This window comes from Heterodontus francisci, chromosome 12, assembly GCF_036365525.1.
Source record: "Heterodontus francisci isolate sHetFra1 chromosome 12, sHetFra1.hap1, whole genome shotgun sequence".
In the NCBI taxonomy this organism is placed as follows: domain Eukaryota; kingdom Metazoa; phylum Chordata; class Chondrichthyes; order Heterodontiformes; family Heterodontidae; genus Heterodontus; species Heterodontus francisci.
Window position 1 is genome coordinate 73,515,876 of NC_090382.1, and position 25,670 is coordinate 73,541,545.

The 25,670-nt window shown below is 43.0% G+C and overlaps 1 protein-coding gene across 2 annotated transcripts in view; it reads left to right on the plus strand.

The window, feature by feature from the left end:
• Positions 1–21,824, plus strand: part of LOC137375625 (short transient receptor potential channel 7) — a 175,660-nt gene extending 153,836 nt beyond the window's left edge. Inside the window, exons 7-13 of one of the 2 annotated variants that reach the window (XM_068043009.1) lie at positions 3,792–3,987; positions 6,449–6,664; positions 15,632–15,655; positions 15,911–15,926; positions 17,728–17,774; positions 21,038–21,113; positions 21,688–21,824. In XM_068043009.1, the coding sequence (XP_067899110.1) occupies positions 3,792–3,987; positions 6,449–6,664; positions 15,632–15,655; positions 15,911–15,926; positions 17,728–17,774; positions 21,038–21,113; positions 21,688–21,824 (712 nt within the window). Of the gene's footprint in view, positions 1–3,791; positions 3,988–6,448; positions 6,665–15,631; positions 15,656–15,910; positions 15,927–17,690; positions 17,775–21,037; positions 21,114–21,687 lie in introns of both variants that reach the window. The other variant, XM_068043008.1, reaches the window with a different exon arrangement.
• Positions 21,825–25,670: the final 3,846 nt, after the last annotated feature.

Genomic DNA, 25,670 nt, shown 5'->3' on the forward strand with positions numbered 1-25,670 from the left:
AGTTAATTAAGGGGCGCCAGCATGGATTTGTAAAAGGCAGAGTGTGCTTAGCTAATCTAATTGAATTTTTTAATGAAGTAACAGAGAAGGTTGATGAAGGGAATGCAATGGATGGTCTATATGGATTTTAAGAAAGCATTTGACAAAGTGCCAGATAAAAGTCTGGTTAACAAAACTGAGGGTCAATTAGGAGGGTCAGTGTGAGCTTGGATAAAAAAAAAAATGGTTTAAAGACAGAAAACAGTGAGTCATGGTAAACGGTTGTTTTTCTGACTGGAAGATTTTAGACAGTGGTGTTCCCCAAGGGTCAGTCCTAGGACCACGGGGCTTATATATATTGTGTGTGTGTATATATATATATATATACACACACAGAGAAAATTTTCAAAATTTGCTGATGATACCAAACTTGGAGGTGTGGCAGACAGTAAGAATGATACCAATTGACTGCAACAGGACATAGATAGCCTAAAGAATGGTCAGACAAGTGGCAGATGGAATTTAATGCACAGTGGCGCAGTGGTTAGCACCACAGCCTTACAGCTCCAGCGACCCAGGTTCGGTTCTGGGTAGTGCCTGTACGGAGTTTGCAAGTTCTCCCTGTGACCGCGTGGGTTTCCGCCTGGTGCTCCGGTTTCCTCCCACAGCCAAAGACTTGCAGGTTAATAGGCAAATTGGCCATTGTAAATTGCCCCTAGTTAGAGTAGGTAGGTGGTAGGAGAATGGTGGGGATGTGGTAGGGAATATGGGATTAATGTAGGATTAGTATAAATGGGTGGTTGTTGGTCGGCACAGACTCAGTGGGCCGAAGGGCCTGTTTCAGTGCTGTATCTCTCTATGACTCTAATATGAGGTGCATGTGGCAGAAGAGAGGTAATATAGACTTAATGGCAAAGTTCTGAACAGTCTGCAGGGACAGAGGGACCTGTGGGGGTTCATGTGTTTAGATCTTTGAAGGTGGCAAGACATATTGAAAGAGTAATTAGCAAAGATCTTTGGCTTCATATATAGAGGTATTGAGTACAAAAGCATGGAGGTTATATTGAACTTTTATAAAGCTCTAGTTAGGCTGCAACTGGAGTATTGCGTCCAGTTCTTGTCACCACACTTTAAGAAGGATGTGGGGGTCCTCGAGAGGGTGCAGAGGAGATTTACCAGAATGGTTCCAGGGATAGAGGATTTTAGCTACAAGCTTAGATTGGAGAAACTGAGGTTGTTCTCTTTAGAGCAAAGGAGATTGAGGGGAGATTTGATAGAGGTGAACAAGATTATGACAGATTTGGATAAGTAGACAAGGAAAAGCCATCCCATTAGCCTAGTACAAGGACTAGGAAACACAGATTTATGGTTTTGGGCAAGAGATGCAGGGGGGAGGGTGTGAGGAAGAACTTTCTTATGCAGCAAGTGGTAATGACTTGGAACTTACTGCCTACAAGGGTGGTGGAAGAGGAGGCAATAAATGATTTCGAAATGAAATTGGATGGGCCCTTGAGGGAAATAAACTTGCAGGGATATGGGGATAGAGCCGCGAAATGGGACTGACTTGATTGCTGTACAGAGAGACAGCGTGGACCTGATGGGCCGAATGACTTCCTTCTGTGCTGTGATGACTCTGTCACAAAAATACAAATGAGTATTGTTTCCTCTTTTCCTGAGTTTCAGAATGGTTAAAACATGGCTGTCCAACATCAAAGATAGCATCTTTTTTGTAATATCAAACTAAATTAGACCATTCGACTCTTGTCATCATCTCTAAAGCATGCTAAAATCTCATTATGATTTCTGTACTTTTTCAAGTATGAAATTAAATTGCCTTCTTTGTGTATTCTGATTCCAAGACCAGATTGCAACTGATTGTAGAAAATGTAATGGTGTGTATATCATTTGATGTGCAGCAACTTTTAAAAAAAATGCATGACTGCTCAATCACTAACAGGAATATAATACTGTTTTTCATTGCTAACTGAATTTAAATGTTTATTATAAATACCAAAATTGTACCTTCTATTCATTTTAACAGCACAAATTTCAAATTACCCATTTCTTTAGCTGCTGAAAGTTGGTGGACTTCTTCCCTCACCAAAAAATTAATAACGGTTTAAGGTTGATTAAATGTAGATGATTGGGGCAGTGAAGGTTTGGGGTGGGGAGTGGGGGAAATAATGAGTTTAAAAAGCAGTCCAGGGGTTGGAAACCAGCACTGCAATTATGATGAATCTTATCTAAAATAAAATTATCTAGTTTAATTTCCCCCTTTCTGAAACTCTGCGGATGACACTAGGATTAACCGTTAGATTGGAATACTTGAGACAACAACAAGAAGAAGTTATATTTATATAGCACTTTTAACAATAAAATGTCCCAAAGCCCTTCACAGGAGCATTATAAAATAAAATATGATACCAAGCCACATAAGGCGATATTAGGTCAGAAGACCAAAAGCTTAGTCAAAGAGGCAGGTTTTACATAGAGTCTTAAAGGATGAAAGTGAGGTGTTGTAAGGGTATTTCAGAACTTGGGGCCTAGGCAACTGAATGGTGGGGTAATTAAAATCAGAGATGCACAAGAGGCCAGAATTAGAGGAGCGCAGCTATCTTGGAGGGTGGTGGGGCTGGAGGAGATTATGCAGATAGGGAGGGGCGAGGCCATGCATGGATTTGAACACAAGGATGAGAATTTTAAAATCAAGATGTTGCTTGACCGGGAGCCAATGCAGGTCAGCGGGCATAGGGGTGATGGGGGAACAGGACCTGGGGCGAGTTAAGACCTGGGCAGCAGAATGTTTGATGACCTCAAGTTTACGAAGAATAGCATGTGGGACACCAGCCAGGAGTGCATTGGAATAGTCAAATCTAGAGGTAACGAAGGCATGAATGAGCAGATCAGCAGATGAGCTGAGACAGGGACGAAGTGGGGTAATGTTACTGTCAATATCAGAATGAATATTAAACACAGTGGGGTTGAAATAATCATATAACTACAGCAGGACAGCAACCAAAGTCCCACAAATTAGGCAGGACCTAATTATGCTGGATCCCAGCTTTCTGTCTGAGTTTCTGACTGGCCCTCTAAGGTACAGAGCCTCTATCCACCCCAAATACATAGGAGGGCATGGAGATTCTAAGCTTGGTATTTCTGCTCCCTCAGCATGGTGTTGAATTGGTAGGCCAGTAGGCTGCGTGAAACCAAGCATTCTGTGTGTTCCACCCAGGAATCCAGGTCTGCTCACTCCTCTGGGACTTGGTCTCCTTCAGCAGGTTGATGAACAAGATGCACCCTTAGTTTACATGGGCATCGCCCAAGGTGTTAAAACTAAAAGATCTCTCCCCAACCCTTCAGTCCTTGGCAGTGTCAGTGCCAGAAGCCTTAGATGGCCACATCCCAGTACTTACACTGGAGTGTCAGCTCCAGGGGTTTTCATTCCCATTTAATACAGAAGCCTAAAGACATTCAAATGCCCATGTAATACTGTAATGATGTAACTGACTGCTCTTTTTCAATATTGCACAATTTTTCACACATTGCCATTGTTAGAACAATAAATATATACTTTATAGTTTAACATTTCATTCACAAAAATGGTTGTGCTCTGATGTCTAACGAAATGCCACAGATTATGCTTCTTTTCAAATTGTGACATCTAGTTCTTGTGTTAAAAAATGTAATATAACAGTCAACCATGCTTTTAAAGACAGAAGATATATTTTCCTGAAAGCTGTACAACAGTGTTTGAAATGTTTTCAGTTATTAATACTGAATCATCTGTTCAGAATTCTCTTTCATTCTTTTAGCGTTGAAGAGAGTTTCAAAACCTTATTCTGGTCGATATTTGGCTTGTCAGAAGTGATATCTGTTGTTCTCAAGTACGATCACAAGTTCATTGAGAACATAGGGTACATTCTGTATGGGGTGTACAATGTTACGATGGTGGTGGTGCTGCTTAATATGCTAATAGCCATGATCAACAGCTCATATCAAGAAATTGAGGTATGGTTTAGTGCTTTTCCCTTTAAAAAAGTTATGGGATGATTTAAAAATTTAATTTAAGTAACAGTATGCATATGTTCAAAGATATATAAAAGATAACTGAAGCAATAAATTTCCATAAGCATCATACCAGTTCTTTCCCCGCTTGCATAGAAAATGATGGGAATACACAGCAGGTCAGTTCAGTATCTTTAAAAAAAGGAAGAGAAAACCTTTCATCATAATTATCAAATACTATTTAGAAAATTGAGGCTCCATCCAGAAAAGAGACTGACCAAAGACAACTTATAGATTTTTAGGAAATCTTTTCACAAAGGCAATATGTGACTGATCCAGACTAGAACATCCCAGGTTTGATTGCCAGCCTATGTTGATGTAGCTGATCACACCTGGAGGTAGCAGTAGAGATGCTAATACTGGCCTTGATGCTTATGGCTTAAGGAGTGAAATACAGAGATTTTACACTGCTGCTTTTTTTTTTGCTTGAATCATGGGAGCCTGGCATCCATGTATCAGCTCCAAAGTTGATACTATTAAATGTGGTTCTTCTATTCCAACAGTAGAATGGTGGAATAAATGCATGCACAGATCTCCCATGAACCATATTAAACAAATACCAGCGTAAAAGCACTTAAAATACCCCAGAGTTTCTGTTTCCCCTGATTATCCAGTGACACATATTCGAAACAGTGCATATGTGAATATTGGTGAGTTGAGGATCAGTCTTGTCAATAATATTCCAATGGTGGAATAGCCTGCAAGACTTACTGTTGAGTTCACATATGAAGAATAAAACCTGAGTGAAATTCCAGATGGCCAGCACTCATGGAAGTGTGGTCTAGTAAGAAACCACACTATCAAGATGAGGAGGAGGAAAGAAAATGTTGCAAAGGCCAACAAGCCTGTGTCTTTCTGATGGGTATCTCCCTTGCCTACTTTCAACCAACCATACCTTTCGATCCCTTTCCTGTTCAGAAATACATTGTTGTTTTTTGAGTCCATCCACATTATTCATTTAATTTGCTTCCCTGGTAAATTATGACAAATCTTTTCTTATATGTGTGTTAAAAAAAAAAGCTCTTCCTTACTTTTTTGTCAGTCCCTAACTTTATAGTTGTTAGCTGTTGTCTCCCTGTATTTGAACGCTGAACAGTAATCACTTTGCCTGAATAAACTTATCATTCTTGATAGAATAAATCAGAATTTTATTAAAAGAAAAGCCTTCAAGTTACTGTATGTTGAGCTTCAAATTAATTAATATATGCATCTTTTGCAACTGTTATACACACTACTGAAAACTATTTGCTGCAATATAATTATCCTGAGTTGCAACTGAAGTTTAATTCACAAATTTGTCAGATCAGATGGTAATGATGTCCTTCCTGCCTTCATACAGCCAGAATTTTTTTAACTGGTTTAGTACTTATGTTCCATGATGATAATGCCATAACTGAAGGTCCCTGCACACAAAGCACTCTTTGTTTTGAGAACACTATTTTCACTTGGCTCCCAAATTCAATCCACTGTTTAACTGCTTTAAAATGGTCACTATTTTTTCCCAGTTAAGTAGTTGAAGGAATTAAAAAGAGCAGCTCACACATCACTGAGTCTGCTGCTCAGTAGAGGTCTTGCTATTGATCAATTTCAATAAATTAATAATCTGTATGATTTAACTCAGTCCTTCTCAAACTTTGGGACACAAGGCCCTATTGAGGTGGAACATACTGAAAGGGAACATCAGAAACACTTATAAATAGCAACATCTTTATGATTGCAAACATTAATGTGAACCAGATCTTCAAGCCACCATTATTAGAAAGGTTCATGGTGCACACTAGCTGTTTAATGTACTTGTCAATCTCACTTGAAGAATCGGAGAACTAGCCAAATTGTACAACAAAAATAGGGTGCAGAAGCAATGATTCAATCAATATTTAAGGTAAGAGGTGAAGTGAAGAAATAAATTAGCTTATGACATAGGAACAATGCAAATCTTTCATTTGGTAATTTGTGTCAAAGAGAGGATCCTTTCATTACCTTATACAATTAGCAACACTAGTACAATTTTTTAAAACTAGCTTCACATACCATGATTCCCTCAATAAAACATTATTATTTTTGCTAATGTTCCTGAGAGTATCATTCTGTTGAGGTAGAATTATACACAGTTGTATTACATAATTATGAATTGCATTATATGTGGTACATTGAAGCAAAAATAAACTTGGCAGTATGGCTATAAGCAATGTATTATTCTGGTACTAAATGAAAGAAGTGTGAAAACAAGATGAATATATATAGCCGGTTATTATATTATGCACTGTTTATTCATCATAACAAGAGCTAGAGCTTACCTAGTTATAGTAAGGTTGAGAAATAAGACGCTTTACAGCCAATTCACTATATCGCCTACAGTCTAACTGCAGTGTATTGATCAACCTGCCATTTTTTATTCGCACAGGAGGATGCAGATGTTGAGTGGAAATTTGCTCGAGCTAAGCTCTGGCTATCTTACTTTGATGAAGGGAGAACCTTGCCTGCTCCATTTAACCTTGTGCCGAGCCCAAAATCAGTTTACTACTTAATAATAAAAATAAAAACCTGCCTTATAAATTTGTGCAAATCCAAGGTGCAAAAATCTGAGGGAGACCTTGAAATGGGCATGCTGAATTCTAAGGTAATGTCTGCAATTCTTATGCATTTGAAAATATTAAATTGTGTGCTTTTTAAACTGTCTCCTTATCACAAATAGAAATTGTTGTTGTTCAAAGTAATATTTTACAAAGTAATATTTTAATTCCAACCCTATTTTCAGTTTTCTGTTCCAAGTAAATTATGCAGAACTTGTATTTTTATGGTGCCTTATCATGCCACTAAGGGTGATTAGGGGGAGGCAGTGGTGTAGTGGTAATGTCACTAGACTAGTAACCTAGAGCCCCAGGCTAATGCTCTGGGGACATGGGTTCAAATCCCATCATGGCAGATGATGGAATTTGAATTCAATTGATAAATTTGGAATTAAAAGGCTAGTCTAGCGGTGATCATGAAACCATTGTCGATTGTTGTAAAAACCCATCTGGTTCACTAATGTCTTCTGTTATCCTTACCTGGTCTGGCCAACATGTGACTCCAGACCCATAGACTCTTAACTGCCCTCTGAAATGGCCTAGTAAGCCACTCAGTTGTATCAAACTGCTACAAAATCTAAGAGGAGAAATGAAACCTGATGGACTGCCCGGCATTGACTTAGGCACTGGAAACGACAACAGCAAACCCAGCCCTGTTGGCCCTGCAAAGTTCTCCTTACTAACATCTTGTGGCAAAATTCGGAGAGCTGTCCTACAGACTAGTCAAGCAACAACCTGACATAGTCATACTCAGGGAATCACACCTTGCAGACAATGTCCCAGATACCACCATCACCATTCCTGGGTATGTCCTGTCCCACTGGCAGGACAGACCCACCGGAGGTAGCGGCACAGTGATATACTGATGGGAGGGAGTTGCCTTGGCAATCCTCAACATTGACTGGACCCCATGAAGTCTCATGATATCAGGTCAAACATGGGCAAAAAAACCTCCTGCTGATAACCACCTACCACCCCCCTCGGCTGATGAATCAGTGCTTTTCCATGTTGAACACAAATTAGAAGAAGCACTGAGGGTAGCAAGGGCACAAAATGTAATCTGTGTGGGGGACCTCAATGCCCATCACCAAGAGTAGCTCAGTACCACCACTACTGACCGGGCTGGCCGAGTCCTCAAGGACATAGCTGCTAGACTGGGTCTACGGCAGGTAGTGAAGGAACCAACAAGAGGGAAAAACCTACTTTACCTTGTCCTCACCAATCTACCTGTTGCAGATCCATCTTTTTTATTCATTTTGTGGGATGTGGGCATCACTGGCTAGGCCAGCAAATATTGCCCGTCCCTAAATTGCCTTGGAACTGAGTGGATTGCTAGGTCATTTCAGAGGGCATATTTTATGAGTCAACCACATTGCTGTGGGTTTGGAATCCCATGTAGGCCAAACCAGGTAAAGACGGCAGATTTCCTTCCCTAAAGGACATTAGTGAACCAGATGGGCTTTAAAAACAATTGACAATGCTTTAATGGTCACCATTAGACTAACTTTTAATTCCGGATTTATTAATTGAAATCAAATTTCACCATCTGCCGTGGTGGGAATCAAACACATGTCCCAATAGCATTAGCCTGGGCTCTGGATTACTAGTCTAGTGACATTACCACTACACCACTGCCTCCCCCTAAACACTGAGCATACCCACCACCGTGTTATGTGGCACCACCATCGTGCTAAATGGGATAGATTTCAAACAGATCTAGCAACTCAAAACCGGGCATCCATGAGGCATTGTGGGCCATCAGCAGCAGCAGAATTGTACTCAACCACAATCTGTAACCTCATGGCCTGGCATATCCCCCACTCTACCATTACCATCAAGCCAGGGGACCAACTCTGGTTCAATGAAGAGTGCAGGAGGGCATGCCAGGAGCAGCACCAGGCATACCTAAAAATGAGGTGTCAGCCTGGTGCAGCTACAACACAGGACTACTTGCATGCCAAACAGGGGAAGCAGCATGTAATAGACACGGGTAAACTAACCCACAACCAACAGATCAGATCTAAGCTCTGCAATCTGCTACATCCATTCCTGAATGGTGGTGGACAATTAAACAACTGACGGGAGGAGGTGGCTCCACAAATATCCCCATCCTCGCCGATGGGGGAGCCCAGCACATCAGTGTGAAAGACAAGGTTGAAGCATTTGCATCCATCTTCAGCCAGAAGTGCCGAGTGGATGATTCATCTCGGCCTCTTCCTGAGGTCCCCAGCATCGCAGATGTTAGTCTTTAACCAATCCGAGTCACTCCACGTGATATCAAGAAACGGGTGAAGGCACTGGATCCTACAAAGGTTATGGGCCCTGACAATAGTCTGGCAATAGTACTGAAGATTTGTGCTCCAGAACTAGCCATGCCCCTAGCCAAGCTGTTCCAGTACAGCTACAACACTGGCATCTACCTGGAAATGCAGAAAATTGCCCACGTACGTCTTGTGCAGAGAAAACAGGACAAATCCAACCCGGCCAATTACCGCCCTATCAGTCTACTCCCGGTCATCAGCAAAGTGATGGAAGGGGTTGTTAACAGTGCTATCAAGCAGCACTTGCTCAGTGTGGCTTAAGAGTTGGTGCAGGAGGGAGGGTTTTAGATTCCTGGACCACTGGGACCGTTTCTGGGGAAGGTGGGACCTGTACAAGCGGGACGGTCTACATCTGAACCAGAGGGGGACTAACATCCTTGCTGGCGGGTTTGCTAGTGCTGTTGGGAGGAGTTTAAACTAATTTGGCAGGGGGAGGGGATGAAGACTCCGAGCAGAATAGAGACACAGCTAAACACAGGAAAGCGAACAAGTCAGAGAGAATACAGCGGAAGAAAGTTTCAAGGGAGAAAGACCAGGATGGAAGGCCTCTACTTTAATGCCAGGAGTATTGCAGGTAAAACGGATGAGTTAAGGGCAATGATTGACACGTGGAATTGTGATATAGTAGCCATCACGGAGACATGGTTGAGGGAGGGGCAGGATTGGCAGCTCAATATCCCGGGATATAGAATCTTCAGGCGAGACAGAGGAGGGGGTAAAAGAGTAGGGGGCATTCCAGTATTAGTTAAGGAGTCAGTTACTGCAGTAAGGAGAGATGATATCTTGGAGGGGGCATCAAATGAAGCCCGTCGCCTCCGGGCTCACTTCTTTGACCAGGAGTCCTCTCCCCGACCAGCGGACCCATTCACCCGCCTCTAGCATTCTCCCTCTACCTGGACCCCTCCCCCTGGCCTCTTACCCATTCTTGATCTCTTCATTGAAAACTGTCGGCAAGACATTGGTCATCTCAATTTCTCTGCCCCCCTCACTCACTCTAACCTGTCCCCCTCTGAACTTGAGGCACTCCGTTCTCTCAGGTCTAACCCCGACATGGTCATCAAACCTGCAGACAAGGGTGGTGCTGTTGTTGTGTGGCGTACCAACCTCTACCTTGCAGAAGCTCAACGCCAACTCACAGACACTTCTTCCTACCTCCCTCTGGACCATGACCCCACCACCGAACATCAAGCCACCGTCCAAAGGACTGTCACTGACCTCATCTCCTCTGGAGATCTTCCCACTACAGCTTCCAACCTCATAGTCCCGCAACCCCGGACAGCCCGCTTCTACTTCCTACCCAAAATCCACAAACGGGACTGTCCCGGCAGACCCATTGTGTCAGCCTGCTCCTGCCCCACTGAACTTATTTCTTCCTATCTTGACTCTATCTTTTCTCCGCTGGTCCAGTCTCTTTCCACCTACATCCGTGACTCTTCTGACGCCCTACGTCATTTTGACAATTTCCAGTTTCCTGGTCCCAACCACCTCCTCTTCACTATGGACGTCCAATCGCTCTACACCTCCATCCCCCACCAGAATGGTTTGAGGGCTCTCCACTTCTTCCTGGAAAATAAGCCAAACCAGTCCCCATTCACCACCACCCTCCTCCGTCTGGCTGAACTTGTTCTCACATTGAACAACTTCTCCTTCAACTCCACGCACTTCCTTCAAGTAAAAGGTGTCACTAATGGTACCCGCATGGGTCCTCGTTATGCCTGTCTTTTTGTGGGATATGTCGAGCATTTTTGTTCCAGTCCTACTCAGGCCCCCTCCCCCAACTCTTTTTCCGGTACATTGATGACTGTATCGGTGCCGTTTCCTGCTCCCGCCCCGAACTGGAAAATTTTATCAACTTTTCTTCTAATTTCCACCCTTCTCTCACCTTTACATGGTCCATCTCCGACACATCCCTTCCCTTCCTCGACTTCTCTGTCTCCATCTCTGGGGATAGGTTGTCTCCTAATATCCATTATAAGCTCACCAACTCCCACAGCTACCTCGACTACACTTCTTCACACTCTACCTCCTGTAAGGACTCCATTCCATTCTCCCAGTTTCTCCGTCTCCGACACATCTGCTCTGATGATGCTACCTTCCATGACGGTGCTTCTGATATGACCTCCTTTATCCTCAACCAAGGATTCCCCCCCACTGTTGTTGACTGGGCCCTCAACCGTGTCCGGCCCATTTCCCGCACCTCTACCCTCAACCCTTCCCCTCCCTCCCAGAACCATGACAGGGTTCCACTTGTCCTCACTTTCCACCCCATCAGCCTCCATATCCAAAGGATCATCCTCCGCCATTTCCGCCACCTCCAGCGTGATGCCACTACCAAACGCATCTTCCCCTCCCTTCCCCTGTCAGCATTCCGAAGGGATCATTCCCTTCGCGACACCCTGGTCCACTCCTCCATTAGCCCACCACCTCGTCCCCGTCCCATGGCACCTTCCCCTGCAATCGCAGGAGGTGTAATACCTGCCCATTTACCTCCTCTCCTCACTATCCCAGGCCCCAATCACTCCTTTCAGGTGAAGCAGCGATTTACTTGTACTTCTTTCAATGTAGTATACTGTATTCACTGCTCACAGTGTGGTCTCCTCTACACTGGGGAGACCAAGCGCAGACTTGGTGTCCCGCTTTGCGGAACACCTCCGCTCAGTCCGCAAGCAGGACCCTGAGCTTCCGGTTGCTTGCCATTTCAACACTCCCCCCTGCTCTCATGCTCACATCTCTGTCCTGGGATTGCTGCAGTGTTCCAGTGAACATCAACGCAAGCTCGAAGAACAGCATCTCATCTACCGATTACGCACACTACAGCCTGCTGTACTGAACATTGAGTTCAATAATTTCAGAGCATGACAGCCCCCCATTTTACTTTTGTTTTTAGTCATTTTTTCTTTTTTCTTATTACATTTTTTACAATCTTTTTTTTTGCATTTATTTCATTTCATCTTAGTTTGTTCAGTTTGCTTACCCACTGTTTTTTTTCATGTTTGCACTTGCTGCTGTTTAATATTCAGTCTGTTAACACCTTATATGTACTAATGCTTTGTCTTTCAACACACCATTAACATATTGTTTGCCTTTGCTCCATGACCTTTTGGTCAGCTATGTGGCCTTGTCCAATATACACCTTCTCCTTTGTTATGACGGTGCTTCTGATATGACCTCCTTTTTCCTCAACCGAGGATTTCCCCCCACTGTGGTTGACAGGGCCCTCAACCGTGTCCGGCCCATTCCCCGCACCTCTACCCTCACCCCTTCCCCTCCCTCCCAGAACCGTGACAGGGTTCCCCTTGTCCTCACTTTTCACCCCATCAGCCTGCATATCCAAAGGATCATCCTCCGCCATTTCCGCCACCTCCAGCGTGATGCCACTACCAGTCGCATCTTCCCCTCCCTTCCCCTGTCAGCATTCCGAAGGGATCGTTCCCTCCGCGACACCCTGGTCCACTCCTTCATTACCCCCACCACCTCGTCCCCGTCCCATGGCACCTTCCCCTGCAATCGCAGGAGGTGTAATACCTGCCCATTTACCTCCTCTCTCCTCATTATCCCAGGCCCCAAACACTCCTTTCAGGTGAAGCAGCGATTTACCTGTACTTCTTTCAATGTAGTATACTGTATTCGCTGCTCACAGTGTGGTCTCCTCTACATTGGGGAGACCAAGCGCAGACTGGGTGACCGCTTTGCGAAACATCTCTGCTCAGTCCGCAAGCAGGGCCCTGAGCTTTCAGTTGCTTGCCATTTCAACACTCCCCCCTGCTCTCATGCTCACATCTCTGTCCTGGGATTGCTGCAGTGTTCCAGTGAACATCAACGCAAGCTCGAGGAACAGCATCTCATCTACCGATTCGGCACACTACAGCCTGCCGGACTGAACATTGAGTTCAATAATTTCAGAGCATGACAGCCCCCCATTTTACTTTCATTTTTAGTTATTTTTTCTTCCTTTTTTTTACATTCTTTTTTACATTTTTTACAATCTATTTTTTTTGCATTTATTTCATTTCATCTTAGTTTGTTCAGTTTGCTTACCCACTGTTTTTTTCAGGTTTGCACTTGCTGCTGTTCAATATTCAGTGTATTTACACCTAATCTGTACTAATGCTTTGTCTTTCAACACACCATTAACATATTGTTTTCCTTTGCTCCGTGACCTTTTGGTCAGCTATGTGGCCTGGTCCAATCTCGACCTCCTTTGTTATCTCTTGCCCCACCCCCACCTCACCTACTTATAACCTGTGACTTTTCTAATATTTGTCAGTTCCGAAGAAGAGTCACTGACCCGAAACGTTAACTCTGCTTCTCTTTTCACAGATGCTGCCAGACCTGCTGAGTGGTTCCAGCATTTCTTGTTTTTATTTCTCCTTTGTTATCTCTTGCCCCACCCCCACCTCACTTGCTTATAACCTGTGACATTTCTAATATTTGTCAGTTCCGAAGAAGGGTCACTGACCCAAAAAGTTAACTCTGCTTCTCTTTCCACAGATGCTGCCAGACCTGCTGAGTGGTTCCAGCATTTCTTGTTTTTATATCAAATGAAGCTTTATGGGTAGAGTTTAGGAATAAAAAAGGGACAGCCACATTGCTGGGTGTTTATTATAGACCCCCAGATAGTCAGCGGGAAATTGAGGAGCAAATATGTGCGCAATTTGCAGAGGTGTGTAAAAATAATAGGGCAATTATATTAGGTGATTTCAACTTTCCCAACATTAATTGGGATAGTCATCGTGTTACGGGCTTAGATGGAGTGGAGTTCTTAAAATGTATACAGGAGAACTTTTTAGCTCAATATGTAGAGGATTTTTTTTTTCCAAAATATACTTTATTCATAAAATCTGTAAAAATTACATTACCAGTTTCAAAAAGCACCAAGTAAAAAAATACAAACAGTGCAAAGGAGGTCCGTTTACTTCATTACAATCATGAGTTGCCTCACAACCCTTCCATTTCACATTTGTCTTGCCAATTACATTTTTACATTTTACAGCAAATGAAAATTTTCCCGAAACAGTAGAGGATCCAACAAGGGAGGGTGCAGTGCCAGACCTAATTCTGGGGAATGAAGCCGGACAGGTGGTTGATGTGCTGGTGGGGAACATTTTGCTGATAGTGACCACAACATGGTACAATTTAAGTTTGTTATGGAGAAAGAAATAGACAAGTTGCAAAAAAAGGTTTTGGATTGGGGGAGAGCGAATTTTAGTAAAATAAGGCAGGATCTGGCCAAAGTAGACTGGAAAGAGTTACTTGTCGGGAAATCTACAGAAGAGCAGTGGGGGGCATTCAAAAAGGAAATGGGGAGGGTACAGGCCCAACATGTTCCTTCTAGGGTAATAGGGAGGAGCAACAAGCCCAGAGAACCATGGATGATCAGAAACATTTAGGGTACGATGAGAAGGAAAAGAGAGGCTTTCAGCAAATACAAGGAGAGAAAATCAATGGAAGCATTAGTGGAGTACAGAAAGTGTAAGATGGAGCTTAAGAAAGCAATTAGGAGAGCAAAGAGGGGATATGAGAAAGCTCTGGCTGGTAAAAGTAGGGAAAATCCCAAGATATTCTATAAGTATATCAGTGGGAAGAGGATAACCAGGGAAAGAGTAGGACCCATTCGGGACCAAGGGGAAATTTGTGGGTGGAGCCAGAGGACATTGGTAGGGTGTTGAACCAATACTTCACATCACTCTTCACCCAAGAGAATGAGGATGTAGATATGGAACTTAGAGAGAGAGACTGTGAGGTTCTTGAGCAAATTGTCATAGGGAGTGACAAGGTATTGGAGGTTTTGGAAGGCTTAAAAGTGGACAAATCTCCAGGTCTGGACGATTTGTGTCCCGGGATGCTGTGGGAGGCGAGGGTGGAGATTGCAGGGGCTCTGACACAAATTTTTAATTCCTCTCTGGCCACGGGGGAGGTTGCAGAGGACTGGCGAACAGCCAATGTGGTCCCACTATTTAAGAAAGGTTGTAGAGATAAGCCAGGGAACTACAGACCAGTCAGTGGTAGGGAAACTATTGGAGAAAATTCTTAAGGAGAGAATCTATCACCACTGGGAGAGGCAAAATTTGATTAGGAATAGTCAGCATGGCTTTGTCAGAGGGAGGTCATGCCTAACAAATTTGATTGAATTTTTTGTGCATGTGACCAGGTGTGTAGATGAGGGTAGTGCAGTTGATGTAGTTTACATGGATTTCAGCAAAGTCTTTGACAAGGTCCCAAATGGGAGACTTATCAAGAAAGCAAATGCACATGGGATACAAGGTAACTTGATAAGGTGGATTCAAAATTGGATTCGCTGTAGGAGACAGAGAGTGATGACAGACGGCTGTTTTAGTGACTGGAAGCCAGTGTCCAGTGGCCTACCACAGGGATCTGTGCTGGGTCCCCTATTGTTTGTCATTTATATAAACGACATAGATGACTATGTGGGGGGTAGGATCAGTAAGTTCGCGGATGACACAAAGATTGGCCGAGTGGTTAACAGTGAGGTGGAGTGTTTTAGATTACAGGAAGATATAGACGGGGTGGTCAAATGGGCAGAAAAGTGGCAGATGGAATTTAACGCTGAAATGTGTTTGGTGATACACTTTGGAAGGAGTAATGTGACACGGAAGTATTCAATGAATGGCCTGACACTGGGAAGTTCCGAAGGAACAATGGGACCTTGGCGTGTTTGTCCATAAATCTCTGAAGGCAGAAGGGCAGGTTAATAGGGTGGTGAAAAAGGCATATGGGACACTTGCCTTTATCAATCGAGGCATAGATTACAAAAGCAGGGAGGTCATGTTGGAGTTGTACAGAACTTTGGTAAGGCCACAGCTGGAGTACTGTGTGCAATTCTGGTCGCCACATTATCGGAAGGATGTGATTGCATTGGAGGGGGTGCAAAGGCGATTCACCAGGATGTTGCCTGGGATGGAACATTTAAGCTATGAAGAGAGGTTAGATAGGCTTGGGTTGTTTTCACTGGAGCAGAGAAGACTGAGGGGTGACCTGATCGAGGTGTACAAGATTATGAGGGGCATGGACAGGGTGGATAGGGAGCAGCTGTTCCCCTTAGTTGAAGGGTCAGTTACGAGGGGTCACAAGTTTAAAATGAGGGGCGGGAGGTTTAAGGGGGATTTGAGGAAGAACTTTTTTACCCAGAGGGTGGTGACGGTCTGGAATGCCCTGCCTGGGAGGGTGGTAGAGGCAGGTTGCCTCACATCCTTTAAAAAGTACTTGGATGAGCACTTGGCATGTCATAACATTCTAGGCTATGGGCCAAGTGCTGGCAAATGGGATTAGGTAGACAGGTCCGGTGTTTTAATGCATCGGTGCAGATTCGATGGGCCGAAGGGCCTCTTCTGCACTTATTATTCTGTGATTCTGAATAACCTGCTCATTGATGCTCAATTTGGGTTCTGCCAGGGCCACTCAGCTCCTGACCTCATTACAACCTTGGTCCAAACATGGACAAAAGAGCTGAACTCCCAAGGGAAGGTGAAAGTGATTGCCATTGACATCAAGATAGCATTTGACCAAGTATGGCATCAAGGAGCCCTAGCAAAACTAGAGTCAATGGGAATCAGGTGGAAACTCTCCGTTGGTTGGTGTCATACCTAGCACAAAGGAAGATGGTTGTGGTTGTTGGAGGTCAATCATCTCAGTCCCAGGACATCACGAGAAGAGCTCCTCAGGGTAGTATCCTAGGCTCAACAATCTTCAGCTGCTTCATCAATGACTTTCCCTCCATCATAAGGTCAGAAGTGGGGGTGCTCGCTGATGATTGCACAATGTTCACCATTCGTGACTCCTCCAATACTGAAGCAGCCCATGTCCATATGTTAAAAGACCTGGACAATATCCAGGCTTGGGCTGATAAGTGGAAAGTAACATTCGTGCCACACAAATGCCAGGCAATGACCATCTCAAACAAGAGAGAGTCTAACCATGTCCCCTTGACGTTCAATGGCATTAGCATTGCTGAATCCCCCACTATCAACATCCTGGGGAGTTACCATTGATCAGAAACTGAACTGGACTAGCCACATAAATGCTGTGGCTACAAGAGCAGGTCAGAGGCTAGGAATCCTGCGGTGAGTAACTCACCTGACTCCCCAATGCCTGTCCATCGTCTTTAAGGCACAAGTCAGGAGTGTGATGGAATACTCTCTATTTGCTCCAACAACACTCAAGAAGCTTGACACCATCCAGGACAAAGCAACCCACTTGATTGGCACCTCATCCACCACCTTCAACATTCACTCCCTCTACCACCGACACACAGTGGCAGCAGTGTTTACCATATACTGCAGCAACTCACCAAGGCTCCTTCAACAGCACCTTCCAAACTCGTGACCTCTACCACCTGTAAGGATGAGGGCAGCAGATGCATGGGAACATCCCACCTGCAAGTTCCCCTCCAAGCCACACACCATCCTGACTTGGAACTATATCGCCGTTCCTTCACTGTCGCTGGGTCAAAATCCTGGAACTCCCTTCCTAACAGCACTATTGGTGTACCTACACCCCAAGGACTGCAGCGGTTCAAGAAGGTAGCTCACCACCACCTTCTCAAGGGTAATTAGGGATGGGCAATAAATGCTGGCCTAGCCAGCGACACCCACATCCCTCAGACAAATTTTAAGAAAACTAAGGACATCTCAAAGCTCATTACATTTCAAAAATCAATTAATTGGATGTAATCACTTTGGTTATGTCAGCAAAGTATCATAATCACAAAATAAATCTACATTCAATTCCATTCCAGCCAGGTCACCATTATAAATCTAATCCTAGAGGTTCAGAAGCTTGTGGTCTGAAAAAGCCGATTAGCAATCCAACAAGATATCAGGTTAGTTACTTGTACATTTCCCCAATTTTGTTACATTGCTCACACTTTCCTCTAGAGGGAGACATTAGGTTGGATTTCACATTTCATTGCTTAAGTAAAAAAGAATGCAAACCAATTATCTATAATAGTTTTTGTCTGTCTGCATTTTCTGATTGGTTGGTTTGATTTGTTGGGCAGAGTCTGGCACAGGTGTCTCACTTACTGGGCTCTTGACAACAGTGAGGGGGGGTGATGTGGGGAACAGCATGGGAGGAGCCTGATGTAGGGGGTTGGGAGCAGCCTGGGAAGGGTTCAGGGAGGGTGAGATGGCATGGAAGGGAGAAGGGCAACATGGAAGAAGGGGAGGAGGTGGGTGGCTTTGTGGGGAGACAGCATTTGGGGACAGAGGCAAGATGGCATGAAGGGGGAGGGGCTTGGAAGACAGCATGGTGGGGTGGGAGAAGGCCTGGGGTGGAAAAGGCATGGGGGGGGAGATGGCATTGGGGGCGGCGGGGAACAGTATAGGGGGGGTCGACAACATGGGTGGGAGGGAACGACAAGGAAGTGCGAAGGGAGGACGACAGTATAGGAGGGGGTGGGTGGGTGACAGCATCGGGGCGAGCAGCATGGGAGGGATGGATGGAGGTAGGGGGATGGCAGGGCAGGGATGAAATGGCATGGGAGAGGGTTGTGAGGGAGGAGGGGAAGGAGTGAGGGGATGGCATGGGGGGAGCAAGGGAGGACGGCAGAGAAAGGATGGAAGGGGTGAGATGGCATGGGAGGAAGGAGACAGCATGGGAGGGAGGGGGGAAAGGTAAGACTGCATGGCAGGGGATGGAGATGGAAGAGTGGGGGGACAGTATGGGGAGGAGCAGCATGGGAGGAGAGAGGTGGGGGGACAGCATGGGAAAGGGTGGCAGCATTGGAAGGGACATCATGGGACAGGTGGACAGCATGGAGAGGATGGCATGGGAGGGGGAAGGGTCGAAGGGGTTGGCATGAGGGTTAGGGTATGGCGTAGGCTGGGAAAGAGAGACGACAGCATCAGCGTTGGGATGGCATGGGAGGAGGGAGACAGCACTCAAGAGAAGGAGGGTGGGAGAAGGCACCGGATATGGGGAGACAGCACGTGGGGGGGAGACAGCATAGGAGGGTGGCAGGAATGGGGGATGGCATGGAAGGGGGGAGGAGGGACAGCATAAAAGGGAGGGGGATAGGTTGCGAGGTGTGGAATTAGGAATTGGTATATCATACTTTGTTTTATAATGCTCCTGTAAAGTGCCTTGGAACATTTTATTATGTTAAAGATGCTATATAATTATAAGTTGTTGTTGTATAAAAAAGAAGGGGTGGGTTGGGGGATGAAAGGGGGATGAAATGGGGATGATATGAGAGGAATAAAAGGAATGGGATGGGTATGGCATGAGAGGGCTGGCATGGAAAGGATGGAATGACATTGGATGGGAATTTAAAGAAATACTGTTGCAATAAAGATACTAATTTCAAAGCAAATGTTTTACAGGTCTCCACTAGTTTTGAATTAATTATGAACATCTAAAGCACAATCTCTTCTGTTTTACACACAAATTGAATAAGAAAACAAAATGATCTTTATTTGCCATAATGAGTTTATCCTGTTTTTAAATAAATACTTGCATGTATTTAATGCCTTATTACATCACACATTGTCTCAAGTGTTCCATATAATAACTTTGAAGTGAAGTGACAGTTGTTGTATAGACAAATGCAGCAGCAAAGTGAGATTCCACAAACAGTAGTTAGATGAGTGCCTGGTTAATCTGGTTTTGGTGGTGTTGAAGAATGTTAGCTAGGATACTGGGAGAACAAACTTCTTTAAATATTGTCATTGGATCTTTAGCAACTGTCTGAACCACAACTGGCAGACGGGCCTTGATTTAATGTCTCATCCAAAGGATGTCAGCTCTGACAGTGTAGCACTCCCTCTACTACACTGAAAAGTCTGCTCAATTTTTCATATTTAAGTATTTCAGTGGGGTTTGAACTCAAGACCTTTTGATTCTCAAGAGATGTTAAAGCTTCCAACTATATCTTATAACGCAACATCATTTGACTGCTTCACCCAGATAGACCCTGCAATTCTGCGGTGATTCTACTGGTGTCCTGCCATAACTCTGGCCGGAGCCTGGAGGAACTCCCACAGAATTTCAGGGCCATAAGCTCTGCCTAAGAAGATGAACAGTTTCTCAATATGGTTGTTTGGGCAGTTGCCAAGAACTTGAGAAGTAAATCTCCTAATCACAATTCAGTGAGGCCTGTAGGAAGCATGCTCCAGGGCATTCTTGCCCTTTCTCAACACGAGACAGACGGAAATATTTCTCCAAGTATCTACCGCAGAATCAGTGATAGTAATATGGTGACTAATTATGTGATTGAGTGCATCCATAGCACCAATTATCAGGTGGGCAAGCCTTAGGCCTGTTTCTTGCCTGGAATGAGGTGTGGTCCTTTCATTAAGCTCCTCGTTATCATTTAAATTTTGAACTTTTGTGCTCATCAAGATATCATTGCTGGGAAATGTAAAATTTTTTCTCCATTTTGGTTGTTTATGTCAGCAAAAAAGCACTCTCAAATCAAGTGCAATAAGGTCAGATCTGAAGGAAGCTTCCAATTCCTCTGCCCAAATTCAAAAGACCATTCCTTGCTACACCGTGGAAGTTTTCCATTTCTTACGCTATCTATTTTTCTACCCTGTGTGAAATTGTCAATCTTTACCATATGATGGGCAATTTTGTCTAGTGTTGTCTAAGCCCAGGAGATACTGGTTGAGATTGTCCAACCTCATTTCGCATAGGATCCTTAGAGAATCTCCTTGTAGGAGAACATCTTCAGTCTTCCAGCCTGGCAAGATTCAAAGTTGGGTCACAAAGGGAAAAAATGTGTTCCAGCCTACTGCATCATCCAGCCTTCAAAAATATTATTTTTACCTCAATTTTATGTAGAGCCTTGCTGTTTGATGACAGATTACTTTGCTCACAAAATCTTGTTTGAATATATTAATAAACCGTCTCAGCTGCGATATTCCATGAGTGTCAGAGCATGCATATAATTCAGCTTTGAATTGTAGATAAAGAATGTTGATCAGGGTCGTCAGAAGTTATAATCAAGTATTTATCAACCATAACTTGATAAGAGTATGTCAAAATGGCAAACTTTCACAAGTCTGTAGATGTACATTCATGGAAAGCTGGAAGTATCATTGTAGTCCACTGTATATTAAAATCTTTTTCTTTAACATCTTGCAGAGAATTATGAAACGATTGATAAAGCGATATGTCCTGAAAGCACAGGTTGATAGAGGAAATGATGAAGTCAATGAAGGCAAGTAGTTCTAAACACTGTCAGGCTTCATAGTAAAAGAAGGACTGGGTGTTTGCTTTAGCCTTCCATTTAACGATGCAACATCAACAAATAGGGACAATTTATACTGGATTTATAAAGCCATGCATTTGAGCATGAAAATGCTGCTCTATTCTGGGAAAGATATATGAGTATGAATCACATTTGACATTTGCAAGAAAATAGGCAACACACAGAAGAGTCAACTCAACAAAGAATGATCCTATAGAATCTGAAATTCATGAAAATATAAATTTCTTCATTGTTTCCTGTAGAGGTATTTTTAAATGATTTTATAATGGAAATGGATTGTTTGGGGTAAGTTTGGGAGCCTTGCCCAATGGCATTGCAAACTAGACATCCGACTAAAGTCATAAAATAACCGCTCTTAATCCTGCCCTTCAAAGTTAAAACAATAGATTGCATCTATATGGATATTTCAGCTAACAACGTTTAATGTGATGTGTCTTCTTTTCAAGGAGATGTATTTTCTATATACTTTTGATACAACTGAAGTTTCAGAAATCACTTTCCTATCATTTTATTTATATTTCAGGGGAGCTTAAGGAAATCAAACAGGACATTTCCAGTCTTCGTTATGAACTCCTGGAGGAAAAGTCACAAGCAACAGGGGAATTAGCTCAACTCATTCAGCAACTCAGTGACAAATTTGGCAAAAACTTGAAAAAATAATCGAAATCAGTAGGAAATAAAACATAACATTCAATTTCTGTGTATTTTAAAGAAATGGGATGTTTGGCAAAAATTGTTTGAGAAAAGGCAAGAAGTGTGTTACTTGATACACGGGGATTTCAGATAGGCAGTTTATTTAGCTGTGCATAATTAGATGGTCTTGAAAAATAAGCCAACAAAGAAAGGGAGACTAAAAATGGACTGAAATTCAACAATCGAAGAAAAGATAGTATGAAAAATGAAGGATTTGAATGTGCATCACTGGTGCATGCAGCTGAGCTCTGCATCCAATGCAGAGTATGAAATAGCAATCAGCACCCATGTATTGCAGGCCTCTTCTCAACAACTGCTACTGGTCTCGTGCTCAAAAACGTGCCCATTTCAGTAAAACATGAGTCTTGTAGCACAGGTTGGCAACAAAGCCTGATCCACAGCATTTTATTTTAAACAGTGAAAGGAATGTGCCCCTAACATGCTAGAGTTAACTGGAAACTGGTAGCAGGCCAATTAATGTCAACGATGTCTAGGATTTCCACTGATTCCATTTTAGACTGTAATGCTGAAAACAATTCAAACAATGCAAATAGACATGAAAAGTCCTGATTTTTAAAAACAAGACTTTTTTTTATAACCACTTCCTTCTGTGAATTATGACATAAAGCATAAGTTATTAAGGCTTGCATCAGCAAAGTAAACATTAGAACACAAACCCTGATCCCAGCTTTGCTTTGCCTCTAACCCACCCTTTGTTCAGTTTTGGATTTGGCAAAAGATGCCAACTCGGCTGATAATGCATCCATTGTTCCCTCTGTTTAAATGCTGATTTGCATAATCCATGGTTGGATTCATCATATTGAATTGGCTTCACAATCACACAGGGCTTCTCTTTGTTGATCTGATGCTGTTCTACACTCATGAAAGCAATTCTATAAGGGTGTCACTATCAGAAAACAAAAATAAATGGAATTTAAAGTTATTTAATAAGTAAGAGCATTAAATTCTAGGCTTTTTTTCAACTTTACAGCTGTTTCAATAGTAGTCATAAATACAAGTAGCTAGCACAGTTGAAAAATATTGTTTGAGTACACCAATATTTAACTGATTAATGTTGAAAGTCTCTTGTATATTGTATTATTTTTAACCTAAATAAAAGTTGCCTTTGGAGTGATTTTACCACCATCACTGAACACATCAACATGTACAAACCTTCAAATAACAACAACTTGTATTTATATTTTTTAAAAACCTTGCATTTATATAGTGCCTTTCATGACCTCAGGACATCCCAAAGTGCTTTATAGCCAATTAAGTACTTTTGAAGTGTAATCATTGTTGTGATGTAGGAAATGTGGTGGCAAATTTGTGCAAATCAAGCTCCCTCAAACAAGCAATGTGATAATGATCAGATAATCTGTTCTTGTGTTAATCGAGGGATAGATATTGGCCTGGACACTGGGGATAACTCCCCTAATCTTCTTTGAAATAGTTCCATGGGACCTTTTACAGCCTTTGAAAATAAGGCCTTGGTTTAACATCTCATCCAAAAGATGGCACCTCTGACAGTGCAGCACTCATGCAATCAGTGTCAGCCTACATTTTGTACTCAAGTCTGTGGAGTGGGATATAACACCTTTAATGTAATAAAATGTCTCAAGGCAATTCAGAGGAGTATTATAAAACAAAATTTGACACCGAGCCACATATTAGGGCAGATGACCAAAAGCTTGGTCAAAGATATAGGTTTAAGGAGCGTCTTAAAGGAGGAAGAGAGGCAGAGAAGTTTAGGGAGGAAGCATATGGCCTTGGCATCTGAAGACATGGCCATTAAAGGTGGAGCGATTAAAATTGGGAATACTCAGGTGGGCAGAGTTAGAGGAGTGGAAATATCTCAGCTGGAGTAGATTACAGAGATAGGGAAGGGTGAGGCCATGGAGGGATTTGAAAATAAGGTTGAGAATCTAATACTTGGTTAACTAACCATATCCACTGCAGTTCTAGCATACATAGTATTCTGGTGGTTATTCAAACACCTCGGATCATGGTGTAGCCAAATAGACCAAAGAACGGGAATGTGATACAGCATAGATTGAAAGTTACAGTGGGATTGTAATATAACTTTTCTGAAATCCAGAGAAAATAGGTCCAGTTGAAGCCCCAACATTTAAAGCAGATAATGTATCATAGAAAGAGCCCACATCAACTCCATAGGCCAGGATAATCATACCTCTTCTGTGTTACTAAATGGTGATTCAAATAAAGGTATGATCCACAAGAAAAGCACAAGAATTAGGAGCAGGAATAGGCCATTCGGCCCCTTGGGCCTGCACCGCCATTTAATAAGATCATGGCTGATCTGATTGTGGCCTCAACTCCACTCTCCTGTCTGCCTCCCATAACCCTCAACTCCTTTGTCAATCAAATATCTATCTAACTCAGCCTTGAATATATTCAATGACCCAGCCTCCACTGCTCTCTGGGGAAGAGAATTCCACCGACTGAGAGCAAACATTTCTCCTCATCTCAGTCTTAAATGGGAGATCCCTAATTTTTAAACTGTGTCGCCTAGTTCTAGACTCCCTACAAGGCAAACGTCCTCTCAGCATCCACCTTGTCAAGTCCCCTTAGGATCTTATATGTTTCAATAAGATCACATCTCATTCTTCTAAACTCCAATGAGTATAGGCCCAACCTGTTCAACCCTTCCTCATAAGATAACGCCTTCATCCCTGGAATCAGCATCGTGAATCTTCTCTGAACTGCTTTTCATGCAGTTATATCCTTTAATAAGTAAGGAGACCAAAACTGTACACAATACTCCAGATGCAGTCTAACTAACTTTCCTACTTTTATACTAGATTCCCCTTGCAATAAATTGCGACATTTCATTTGCCTTCCTAATCATTTGCTGTACCTGCATACTAACTTTTTGTGATTCATGTACCAGGACACCCAGATCCCTCTGTACTGTAGAGTTCTGCAGTTTCTCTCCATTCAAATTCTTCCTGCCAAAGTGGACAAGTTCACAATTTCCCACATTATACTCCATCTGTAAATTTTTTGCCCACTCACTTTATCTATATCCCTTTGTAGACTCTTTATGTCCTCTTGACAGCTTACTTTCATACCTATCTTTGTGTCACCAGCAAATTTAGCTATCATACATTCGGTCCCTTCATCTAAGTCATTGATATAGATTTAAATAGCAATAGTAAAAAGCAAGTTACAGCTGAGGGCAGCAATATCCCATACTCTCAAATGTTCCTGAGTTGAGTATCTTTGCTTTTTTTTTCCTTTTTTTGCTCCAGGCCCCCTTTATATACATTTTAAACAAATAACTTTATTAAAACAGATAAATAAAACAAAACTCAAATTAAAATTCCATTATCAGCATCTATGATGCACTCCAGCCCCTGCGGTGCCCACTGGTCGCGGAAGGCCACAAGTGAACCAGCAGATACCACATGCTCCTTCTCCAGGGACACCTGGGCGCGAACCTAAGTATCTTTGCTGGTGGTTTTGTACTAGCAGCTGCTGTGCAACAAATTGCAAAAAACAGCAGGCGAACAGGCAAAGGGAAACTGAGGGTTGGAAAGAGGGCAACCCAAAGGTGGGGAAGCAATTTGCAGCATAGAAACCAGAGGTGGGACAAACTTTGATTTCACCAATAACTAAAAATAACTCACTGAAGTTGAATCAAAAACGAATACTGATGACACTGAGATTCCCTTCATAACTAACAATAATACAATAACTCACTGATAGTCTATATGTAACTGGTAGTAATGGGTGTAACACGCCGATATCCTACCTGTAACTAATAGCAATCCTATAATCCATTGATATTTA